Source organism: Neophocaena asiaeorientalis, unplaced genomic scaffold, assembly GCF_003031525.2.
Source record: "Neophocaena asiaeorientalis asiaeorientalis breed wild unplaced genomic scaffold, Neophocaena_asiaeorientalis_V1.1 scaffold280, whole genome shotgun sequence".
NCBI classification, from domain to species: Eukaryota; Metazoa; Chordata; class Mammalia; order Artiodactyla; family Phocoenidae; genus Neophocaena; species Neophocaena asiaeorientalis.
The window spans coordinates 6,545,759-6,558,643 of NW_020185321.1; the positions used below are offsets into that span (position 1 = coordinate 6,545,759).

The 12,885-nt window shown below is 38.2% G+C and overlaps 1 protein-coding gene and 1 non-coding gene across 2 annotated transcripts in view; one reads left to right on the forward strand and one right to left on the reverse strand.

Annotated features, from left to right (window-relative positions):
- ZNF569 (zinc finger protein 569) overlaps positions 1 to 9,734 on the reverse strand; it is a 59,567-nt gene extending 49,833 nt beyond the window's left edge. The window contains exons 1-2 of the mRNA XM_024733829.1: positions 9,421 to 9,734; positions 8,020 to 8,182 (exon numbers count right to left, since the gene is read on the reverse strand). Coding sequence (XP_024589597.1) covers positions 8,020 to 8,024 — 5 coding nt within the window. The 5' untranslated portion in view covers positions 8,025 to 8,182; positions 9,421 to 9,734. The remainder of the gene's footprint in view (positions 1 to 8,019; positions 8,183 to 9,420) is intronic.
- Positions 2,204 to 2,310, forward strand: LOC112392420 (U6 spliceosomal RNA). Its single transcript, XR_003001684.1, has one exon. It is a non-coding gene; the product is annotated as a U6 spliceosomal RNA (small nuclear RNA).
- Positions 9,735 to 12,885: the final 3,151 nt, after the last annotated feature.

The window sequence follows — 12,885 nt, forward strand, 5'->3', positions numbered from 1 at the left end:
CCATATTACCCAGCAATCCCACTTATGGGCATATATCCAGAAAAGACAAAAACTCTAATTCAAAAAGGTACAGGCACCCCATTGTTCATAGTGGCACACTATTTACAATACCCAAGACATGGAAGCAACCTAAATGTCCATCGGCAGATGAATGGATAAAGAAGATGTGGTGTACATATATATAATATATATATATATATATACACAATGGAATATTATTTAGTCATAAAAAAAGAATGAAATAATGCCATTTGCAAAAACATGGATGGACCCAGAGACTATCATACTAAGTGAAGTCAGACAAGGACAAATATTATATATCACATGTGGAATCTAAAAAATAGTACAAATGAATCTATATACAAAACAGAAAACAGACTCACAGACATAGAAAACAAACTTATGGTTACTAAAGGGGAGAGGAAGCAAGGGAGGAATAAATTGAGAGTATGGGATGAACAGATGCATATAAAATAAACAACAAGGATTTACTGCATAGCACAGGGGACTATATTCAATATCTTGTAATAAACTATAATGTAAAGTATCAAAAAAAGAATATATATATAACCAAATCACTATGCTGTACACTTGAAACATAATATGGTAAATCAACTATACTTCAACAACAATAAATAAATAAAAGTCCAAAATTTTCCAAAAAATATTTATATGGGAAAAAAGAAGAGGAACCAAGACTGTCTGAAGAAATATCTGATTTTAGGGCTGGAGCGGGAAAACTACAAGATGAGCCTAGAACATCTTGTGCCAGAAATTAAGGAAGTGCTCAAAAACTGATAGGACCATGTTAAAAAGATGTGAAACTGGCTCAAAGAACCTCCCATTGGCCAAATTAGGGGCAATTTGAGCATGAAAATAAATATTTACAGTAATAAATTATAACCTACTGAATAAAATAGAATCCATGAGCTCAACGTGATATAAATCAGTAGGGAGAAAGGAAAGCTCTTCCTTTCCATTATAATGCCAACCAATAAATGTAAAAGGAATAATATAAACATAAAACCACTTATCAACTGGAGAGTGGTTCAGACTGAAGTTGTCAATGGAGGCTAAGAATGGGTAAAGTTTCGATGAGGAACAGGATTTTAGCACCATATTGGAACATTTTCCAACAGTTAGAAGGAAAAATAGAACTTTACAGTGAAGACATCAACATGACTAGATGATCAAGGTTAACATCACCAGTGATGGGACAGAATGACATAATGAGAAAATCAAAGTTTGTCAGGAATACATGCCTGAGTCTAGGCATGAAGAAACATCCAATGGAATCAAGTTGAGTGCCAGCCTACAGAATATAAGGCCTGTATTCTTTTAAACTCTCAAGGACATGATAGACAGAATGACTGAGGAACTGTTCCAGGTTGCAGGAGGCCAAAGAGACATGACAACCAAATGCAAGGTATGAAGGAATCCTGTACCTGAAAACTAAAAAAGACATTTTGGGAGGACTTCCCTGGTGGCGCAGTGGTTAAGACCCCATGCTCCCAATGCAGGGGGCCCAGGTTCAATCCCTGGTCAGGGAACTAGATCCCACATGCATGCCACAACTAAGAGTTCACGTGCCACAACTAAGAAGCCCGCATGCTGCAACTAAGGAGACGGCAAACCACAACTATGGAGCCTGCCAGCTGCAACTACAAAGCCCACCAGCCACAACAAGACCCGGCACAACCAAATAAAAATAAATAAATATATATGTTTTTTAAAGTATGAAGAAAAAGACATTTTGGGGACAATTGGCAAATTTGAACAGGTTCTCTAAATGGCAATGTTGTATCATTGGTTGACTTCCTGACTTATTGGGAGGTCTCTGTTTAGGGAAATACACACTGGAGTATTTAGGGGATGAAGGATCAGGTCTGAAGCTTGTAGTCAAATGGTTCAGAAAAAGACTCATTGTGTGTGTGTGTGTGTGTGTGTGTGTGTGAAAGAAAGAGAGAGATATTAAAAGTTGGTGAATCTGGGTGAAGGCAATAAGGGAGTTTTTTTGTAATGTACTTGCAAATTTTCTGTGAGTTTGAAATTACTCTGAGATCATTTTTTTTAAATTAAAATTGCTTAGTGCTGATGGAACTCTAAAAAAAAAAATGAATGCCTTCAATGGACTCATCAGTAGACTCAACATGACTGAGGAAAAAATCAATGAACTTGAAGACAGGTCAACAGAAACCTCCCAGTGTTCACTTCAGCAGTATATATACTAAAATTGGAATGATATAGAGATGAATAGCATGGCCTCTGCACAAGGATGACATGCAAATTTGTGAAGCGTTTGATATTTTTTAAAATGATGGGGGGGCAGGGATAGAAATGTAAAGCTTTAGAATGCATTCAAACTTTGATTATTATCAACTTAAATTAGACCATTATAAATATAAGTGGGTTATGTCAGTCTTATTGTAACCATTAACCAAAAATTTGCAGTAGATAACAAAAGATAGTGAGAGATGAATCTAAGCATACCAATAAAGAAAGCCATCAAACCACAAAGAAAGAGCAAAGAAAGGAACAGAGGAACTACAAAACAGCCAAAAACCAATCAACAAAATGGCAATAAATACATACCTATCAATAATTACTTTAAGTGTAAATGGATTAAATTCTCTGATCAAAAGACACAGAACGGGTTCATGCCCTGTTCCAGGAGGATCCCACGTGCCGCGGAGCAGCAGGGCCCATGAGCCATGGCCGCTGAGCCTGCGCATCCGGAGCCTGTGCTCTGCAACAGGAGAGGCCACAACAGTGAGAGGCCTGCGTACCACACACACAAAAAAAGAAAAGCTTTCAAAAAGACACAAAATGGATGAATGGATAAAAAAAACAAGACCCATCAATATGCTACCTATGAGAGATTCACTTCAGTTGTAAGAACACACACAGACTGAAGGGTCCATCTTTTTGCATGATGATATTCCATGCAAATGGAAACCAAAAGAAAGTTGGGATAGCTATACTTATATCAGACAAAACAGACTTTAAAACAAAGACTGCCATAAGAGACAAAGAAGGGCATTACATAATGATAAAGGGGTCAATCAAACAAGAGGATAAACATTTGTAAATATATATGCACACAACATAAGAGCACCTAAATATATGAAGCAAATATTAACAGGTCTAAAGGGAGAAATAGGCAGCAATACAATAAGACAATGGATAAATCGTTCTGACAGAAAATCAATAAGGAAACATTGGCCTTAAACAACACATTAGACCAGACAGACTAAATAGATATATACAGAAATTCCATCCAAAAGCACCTGAATACACCTTCTTCTCAGGTGCACATGGAATATTCTCTAGGATATGATAGGTACAAAACAAGTCTTGACAAATTTAAGAAGACTTAAAGAATATCCAGCATCTTTCCCAACCACATGGTATGAAACGAAATCAATTACCAGAAGAAAACTGGAAAATTCAGAAATATGTAGCAACTAAACAACATGCTACTGAATAACCAATGGGAACAAAGAAATCAAAAGCAAAATCAAAAATATCTTGAGACAAATGAAAATGGAAGTACAATACACCAGAACTTAAGGGATACAACAAAAACTGCTCTAAGAAGGAAGTTCAGAGCAACAAATGCCTATTTCAAAAACCAAGAAAAATGTCAAATAAACAATCTAAGTTTAAACCTCGAGGAACTAGAAAAGAAGAATAAAAGAAGCCCAAACTTAGTAGAAGGAAGGAAGTAACAAGAATCAGGGCAGAAAAAAATGAAATAGAGACTAAAAAGACAAGAGAAAAGATCAATGAAACCAAGAACTGATGCTGTGACAAGATAAACAAAATGGACAAACCTTTAGCTAGACTCACCAAATAAAAAGAGAGAAGACTCAAACAAAATCAGAAACAAAAGAGGAGATGTTACAACTGATACCACAGAAATATAATACAAAAGATAAGAGACTATTACAAACAATTATATGCAAAAAATTGGACAACCCAGAAGAAATGGATACATTCCTAGAAACATACAACCATCCAAGACTGAATTATGAAGAAACAAAAGAATCTGAACAGACCGATTACTAGTAAGGAGGTTGAATCAGTAATTTAAAACCTCCCAGCAAACAAAAATCCAGAACCAGATGGCTGTACTGGTGAATTCTACCAAACATTCAAAAAAAAATTAATACGAATCCTTCTAAAAATCTCCCAAAAATAGAAGAGGAGAAAACACTTCCAAACTCATTTCACAAGGCCAGCATTACCCTGATACCAAAACCAGACAAGTATACCACAAGAAAAGACAATCACAGGCCAATATTCCAGATGAACACAGATGAAAAATCCTCAACAAAATATTAGCAAACATGAACTCAACATACATTAAGAATCAAACACCTCAGGGCTTCCCTGGTGGCACAGTGGTTAAGAATCCGCCTGCCAGTGCAGGGGACACAGGTTCAATCCCTGGTCTGGGAAGATCCCACATGCTGCGGAGCAACTAAGCCCGTGCACCACAACTACTGAGCCTGCACTCTAGAGCCCACAAGCCACAACTACTGAAGCCCGCATGCCTAGAGCCCACGCTCCGCAACAGGAGAAGCCACTGCAATGAGAAGCCTGTGCACCACAATGAAGAGTAGCCTCCACTCGCCACAACTAGAGAAAGGCCATGTGCAACAATGAAGACCCAATGCAGCCAAAAATAAAACAAACAAATTTATTTTTAAAAAATTTTTAAAAAGAATCAAACACCTCAATAAAGTGGGATATATTCTAGGGATGCAAGGATGGTTCAATAACCACAAATCAACAAATGTGATACACCACATTACCAAAATGAATGATAAAAATCCATATGATCAATATGATCATCTCAATAGATGAAGGAAAAGTATTTGACAAGATTCAACATCCATTTTTGATAAAAACTCTCAACAGGGCTTCCCGCATGGCACAGTGGTCGGGAGTCTGCCTGCTGATGCAGGGGACACAGTTTTGTGCCCTGGTCCAGAAGGATCCCACATGCCACGGAGCAGCTGGGCCTGTGAGCCATGGCCGCTGGGCCTGTGTGTCTGGAGCCTAAAAAAAAAAAAAACTCTCAACAAAGTGGGTATAGAGGAAACGTATCTCACATAATAAATGATATATATGACAAGCTCAGAACTAACACCATAGTTAATGGTGTGAAGCTAAGAGCTTTTCCTCTAAGACCAGGAACAAGACAGGATGCCCATTCTCACTATTTTTGTTCAACATAGTACTGGAAATCCTAGCCAGAGCAATTAGGCAAGAAAAAGAAATAAAAGGCATCCAAATGGAAAGGAAGAAGTGAAACTTTTATTATTTGCAGATGACATGATATTATACATACAAAACCCTAAAGACTGCCAAATAACTGTTAGAACTTATAAATGAATTCAGTAATGTTGCAGGATACAAAATTAATATACAGAAATTGCTGCATTTCTATGTACTAATAATGAACTATCAGAAAGAAAAGTTAAGAAAATAATTCCATTCACAATTGCATCAAAAAGAATAAAATACCTAGGAATAAGCTCAACCAAGCAGGTGAAAGACTATACAATGAAAACTATAGGACACTGATGAAAGAAATTGAAAAAGACACAAATAAATGGAAAGAAATTCCGTGTTCATGGATTGGAAGAATTGATATTGCTAAAATGTTCATACTACCCAAAGCAATGTATAGATTCAATGCAATTTCTATCAAAATTCCAATGGAATTTTTCATAGAAATAGAACAAACAATCCTAAAATTTGTATGGACCCACAAAAGACCCCAAATTGCCAAAGCAATCTTGAGAAGGAATAACAAAGCTGGAGGCATCATGCTCCTTGCTTGCAAACAATACAAGACTTCTCTTTGTTTTGTGTGTTTGTTTTGCATATTTGACTTTCCAACCATGTAAATGTCTTACATGATTATAAAACAAAATTAAAAGCTAAAATAATTAATTAAATAAATTAAATTAAAACAACAACAACCAAAAAAACCCATAAGCTATACCTAAAAATCAAAAGCAGAATGAAACAAATGAACCTACTCATATGTTACATTTGTGGCTTAACCACACACAGAGAAATTAGTTCTAGTTACTTTAAAGCACAATAATTGGGTTATATGTCCCTAGAGAGACAACCCCAAAGCAAATAGATCTATAAAGAAATATTAAATTATTTGCAGTAGGAATATTTTAAGTACTAGTAATATTGCTCTGCGCTATCTTATTTATATATACATATACACATCTACAGATGGATGGATTAATAAATAAAAGACACAAAAATGAAACTAAAGTAGAAACTCTATAATTCTAAATTTTTTTGATTGCAAATAGCAGTATGAACTCATGGGGTCTACTCTGTTAAGAGTATATTTCCAGCTACAACGTTAATAAACATTGAAAACATATCACGTGAAAGAAGCCAGTCACAAAAGACCACATATTGTACAATTTCATTTATATGAAATGCCTGAATAGACAAATTCATCAAGGCATAAATCAGATTAGTGGTTCATTAGACTGGGAGGAAGGAGGAGAATATGAGATTGACTGCTAATGGGTACGATAATTCTTTCAGGGGGGACAAAAATGATCTAAAATTACATGATGGTGATGGGTGCACAACCCTGTGGATTTTTTTAAAAAACATTCCGTTGGGCTTCCCTGGTGGCGCAGTGGTTGAGAGTCCGCCTGCCGATGCAGGGGACACGGGTTCGTGCCCCGGTCCGGGAAGATTCCACGTGCCGCGGAGCGGCTGGGCCCGTGAGCCAAACACTTTAAAGGGTAAAATGTATGGTACGTGAATCAAGCTACTACAAAAAACTAAAAGAATATATTTCCTAGCTCTGCCCAGCAAAACAAAAAGCCTAGAAACAATGACCATGTCAGTAGGACTAAGCACCATAACTGGGGTTTTCTCCCAACCATTCTAGCTAGTCCCTTTCAGTCTTTTTTGCTGGTTCCTCCTCATTTTCTTTGACTTTCTCATGTTGAAGTGACCCAGAGATAAGTCCTTTACCTCTATCATTTTCCATCTACCCTCTAAGTGATCTCCTTAAATACCACGTATATGCTGATAATCCCCAAACATATGTCTCCAACCTAGGTCTCAGATCTTTCTTTTGAACTTCAGACTTGTATATCCCACTGCCAACTTAATATTTCCAACTGAATGTCCAATGGGCATCTCATACTTCAGATACAATATTCCAAACTGAAATCTCAATATCTCTCTATGCCCCAGATTCTTCCTACCTTCTTTCCCTTCTCAGTTAATGATAACTCCATTCTTCAAGTTGCTCAGATTAAAAAATATTGTGTCATCTTGTCACACTTACACTCCACATCAGTTCTATCAGCAAATTATGTCAGCTCTACCTTTAAATTATATCCAATACACGACTACTTCTCACCATTTTTACTACTCTGGTCCAGGTCACCAACATCTTTTCCCTAGATTAATGCAATAGTTTCCTAATTGGTCTCTCTGCCTCTGGCCTTGTCCCTGCCCTCTTCCCCTATTCTTCTTCTCATAATTCTTTCATCAGAGCAACCAAGGCAATCCTCTTAAATCGTAAGCAGATACTATCACTTGCATGTTCAAAACTCTCCAATAGCTTCCCATCTCATTCACAGTAAAAAGCCAAGATCCTTAACGGGGCCCATAAGGCCCAATCTGATCTGCCCTTCTTCCCTCCAATTACCTTTCTTCTCTCATCTCTCACTACTCTCCCTCTCATTTGCTCTATTTCAGCCACACCAGCCTCTTTGTAACAGGCATATTCCCATCTCAGGGCTTTTCTAACTGTTGTTCCCTCTTCCCTTAATTATGGGCATAATTAGCACCTTTATTTCCTTCATATCTTTATTATTACATTTTCAGGATGCATTCTTAACTACCCCATCTAAAACTCCAAGTCTCATCCCTGATTCTATATATCCTCCTGCTTTACTTTTCTCTTAGAATGTTTCACTATTTAATGTATGTTATATTTAACTTACTTACCTCATTTATTATCTGGCCCACAACAATGTAAGTACCATGATAGCAGAGAGTTTGTCTCCTTTGTTCAATGTTATATCCCAAGCATCTATAATTATTCCTGTCACACACAGCATTCAATAAATGGTGAGTGGATGAATGAATGAATCCTCAGTACCTGAAGAACCTGGAAAAGAAATTTGAAAATAGAACACTGCTTTAGAAAAACACCTTAGAAAACACATAATTCACACAAAAAAAGATTTTTAAATGGTTGACTTCAGTAGTAATTAAATAACTGCAAATTAAAGAAATTATTTTACATCTATGAGGTTAACAAAGATTATTAATACTAACGATAACCATTGTTATCAAGGGTGTATGAATATAGGCAATCTTATACTATGCCAATAATACTGTAGATTATTGGAACCTTACAAGAGAATAACTGGATAGAATTAGGGAGTCTTTAATAAGCATATATATCTCAACCTATCAGTTCCACTTCTAGGAGTCTGCTCCCCACCAAAAAAAATTAAGAAAGTGCATCGTAACATGCCAAATAGTTGCTGATAAACCCATTCTATATAATGGCAAGAAGTTAAAAAGAACCAAATTACCCATCAACAGGTGTAAATGCATTAAAATGTATACCATACAAAAAACTTTTAAATGATGACATAGATGTGTAATTGTTTAAATGGAAAAATATTAACTGCACATTGTTAAATGGCATAGGTAGATTACAGAACTGTATGTATAGCGTGATTCCAATTTTATAATATACGAATGCATATGTATGTATTCACAGAGGGAGGGGTGAAAAGATGGGAAATAAATTTTGATAGTGGCTGGTAGAAGTATAAATGATTTTTGCTTTCTTGGAGCTTTTCTTTATTTTGTGATTTGGGGCGGGGAGTGAGGGGCAAGGAGTATTGTTACTAAGCACACAAAACAACGTGGCATTACACAGAAATAAAATTTTAAATAAATACTGAAACATCGTGTTGGGGCTATTGATATCTCATAGAAAAACATATTTACGATTACCATTTCCAAAGAAATGAAGCACTGGTACAAGCAGTCTCACAAGTCTACACACACAACCGAACTCTGCCTTTTATCGTGGTTTGCAGCCACGTTCATAGTGAAACAGAAAAGGAAAAGCACATCCACAAAATCCGCCTGCACACACGACTCCACGGCCATATCAGTCACAGACAAATGCCTGGCAAATAAAGTCCTATCAAGCCACACGCTCACAGTCCTTCACACGTCACTCCCACGGCCTCAGGGAACCACCCGCACGGGCAAAGCCCTGCCCGGCGTCCTCCTCCAACACAGGCACCGGGTGGTCCGCAGGCCCCTATTCCACCCAGCACAAAGAGTCCCGGACTCTGAGCTCGCGACTTCCCGAGGACTCACCACCGAGCCCGCAGACACATGCCCCAATTCCGCACCTCAGCGCTGCCCAAGTGGCACAGCCGGTGCAGCCCGAGTTAGGTAAACCATTAAGGTCAGTGCCGGCTGTGGCCGAAGGCAGCACAAGCCTCGGTCCGTTAGACGCAGGATAACTCTTCCCAGAGCCCCTCGCGGCTCGCCGGGGCGGGACTGGCCCTCCAGTTGACGAGTAGCGGGAATAAGCAACCGCTGCGTCGAGGGGCTCTCAGATCTGCCGAGGGGCCTCAGCTGAGTTTTGCGGCAGCTGCCTCCAGTGAGTCCGGCCCTCGGAGCCTGGGAGTGCCACTTGGTGCTGAGAAGAATGTGAAAAGGTCCGCAGTTTTCCTGCCCCGGACTACATTTCCCAGAGGCCGTCTCGGCCCAAATCTATTTTCTGCGAAAAGTCGCCTCCTCCTTACAGTTGTCTGGATCTTTGGGTTCTAGGCGTTACGGTATCTGGTCCGTGAGGGAAGCACCGCTGAGTCGGTTTCGTTCCGTCTGGTCCCGGCTCCACCTGGGACTGGACTTCAGTGGGGTGAAAGTGGGGCAAGGTCTGGGCACCTTGAAGAGACGAGATGGGCCAGCCTGAGCCTCAAGCTCCTGGAGGCAGTCAGAAAAGGGAGGAGTAAAAAAAAAGAAAGAAAAGGGAGGAGCACCGTTGCGTGATCGGGTGTGGGAGCTTTCAGAGGTGGAATTTGTGGTAGGGAGTCTACGGGGTCGAGGGACTCTGAGGTCCAGTGACTTTAGGGTCGTTCTAGTTTGCGACCATTCGTGTGACCATGGTCTCGTCGTCTGTTCTAGTGACCTCTTGATTCTGACTCTGCAGTTTTTCAGAGACAATGTGCTCTGTCCGTTCTTTGTGTTTCTGCTTTTCTGACGGGCACCTGTTACAATATTGAAATTTACATGGTTAGGTCAATACATGAGTCACCAAAATATTAAATGGAAAAAAATTATAGAGATTCGTGATTGTGTATTACTGGAAACACCCACGCTTTTTTTTTTTTTTTTTTTACACTGTGTTACTCCATATTCCATGTGTGTTATATGGACAGAAGTGATACAGGTAATCTAGAAAGATGTTGTTGAAGAAGGCAAAGACACTGAGCCATCAAATGAAAGGTCATGTCAATAATTCAAAGTAGCCTCGCCATCAGGAGTGAAAAGTGTAAGTTGAAAAGTAGACAAGTAACCAGGTGCAAAAACCTAAGAATCCAGCAACCCGGACTATATGTCACTCTTGCCCTAAAGACCCGATTTATTTTTTCAACATTTCATATGAGTTCCACTCTGATTTAAGAACTTAAAAAGAATGGACAGGGCTTCCCTGGTGGCGCAGTGGTTGAGAGTCCGCCTGCCGATGCAGAGGACACGGGTTCGTGCCCCGGTCCGGGAAGATCCCACATGCCGTAGAGTGGCTGGGCCCGTGAGCCATGGCTGCTGAGCCTGCGCGTCCGGAGCCCGTGCTCCGCAACGGGAGAGGCCATAACAGTGAAAGGCCCGCATACCGCAAAAACAAGACTCACCGCAATAATTTTGCAGTAGAGACCAAAATGGAGAAAATATCCAAGAAAACACTATTGTATGCTTTTGTGCAATAGTATGTTGGCAAAGAGAACAGAATACAGTAGACTACAGCATGATAAATATCAGGAACTTGTAGTCGTGAAGCTACACAAAGCCTAAGGAACTATGTTATCTCTAGGAAGCAGAATAAGATAGTCTTCCTTTCACAGCCTTCCTTTCACCAGATGATAATGGGCACTGTTTCCGAAAAGTGTGAATTTCTTTCTGGGAAGGGAAAAGAGGCTCCCAAACACTGCAGAGAGAGAACATGTCCTCTAAATAAGTTTTGCTTATTTGTCTCATGTGTCTTTACCAACAGTACATTTTTCTGTCAACTGTAAGAATTATTTTTTGCTAATTATTTTGTTAAAAGATGAGAACAGAGTTGGTTCTGTGTCCATTCAGCTTCCTGATTTCATTTTTTATACTTGTAGATTTGTCTATTTCTCCTTTTATTTCTGTTAAGCTTTGCTTTATATATTTGAAAGCTCTCTTGTTGGATGATACATATTTAGAGTTGTAATAGCTTCCTGTTGGTTGATCCAATAGGAAATTATGGAATCTACCCTTTATAATATCACTTTTTGTCTTAGTTTTGATATTACTGTAGCTCAGCATCCTTCTTTTGGCTAGTGCATTATCTTTTTCTACCCTTTTGCTTTTAACCGTTCTGTTTTATTTTTAAAGTATGTCTCATTAAACAATATTATTTTAAAAATAATGACAATCTTACTCTGACATATTTAGTGAATTTACATTTAATGTATTTGGGTTTTGGTCTACTACCTTAGAATTTGTTTTCTTTTTGGCCTAGCTTTTTAAAATTTTTTAACTTTTTATTTTGAAGTAATTCTTGATTCTCATGCAGTTGTAAGAAATAATTCAGGGAAATCCCATATACCCAGTATCCAGTTTCCCCCAGTGGTAACATCTTGCAATATTATACACTGTATCACAACCTTCACATTGATACTTTCAAGTTATTTCCATCATCACAAGAATACTTCATGTTGTCCTTTTACAGCCATACCCACTTCCCTGCTTCTCTTAACCCCCTCCTTAAGACCTGGCAACCCTAATCTGTTCTCCATTTCTATAATTTTATCCCTTCAAGAATATTATGTAAATGGAATTATAAAGTATGTAATTGGACTATTGACTTTTTCACTCAGCATAATCCCCTGCAGATTCATAAGTGTTTTTACATGTGTAAGTAATTCATTCCTTTTTATTGCTGAGTAGAAGTCCATGTGGATATGCCACAGTTTGTTTAGCCATTCATTCATTGAAGGACATATGGGTTGTTTCCAACTTTTGGCTGTTATAACTAAAGCTGCTATATACATTCATGTACAATTTTTTCGTGTGTGTGAAAACAAATTTTCATTTCAAACACCAAGGAGAGTTTTAGAAGGAATTTGTCCATTTATTTATTTTTTTAATCTATCTGGAATTTTCACTGAGATTGTATTGAGTATATAGATCAATTGGGGAGAACTGACATCTTTAAAATGGTGACTCTCATAACCATAAGACACAATATGAGCACAATATATATCTTCTTTAATTCCTCTAAGCAATATTTTATATTTTTTAATGTACAGATAATGAAATATTTTGTCAGATTTACCCCTAGGTATTACAGAGTTTTTGATGCATTGTAAATGGTATTTTAGAAAATCCAATTTCCAACTGTTCATTGCTGGTATATAAGAAATATAATTGATTTCTGTATCTTGTAGCCTGATACCTTGCTTAAGTCACTTAGTATTTCTACAAGAGTTTGGAGGTTCCACTGGATTTTCTACATAGATGATCATGTCATCTGTGAGAAAAGACAGTGATATCTATTCCTATTGCAATCGGCAGATGTAGTATGGACCC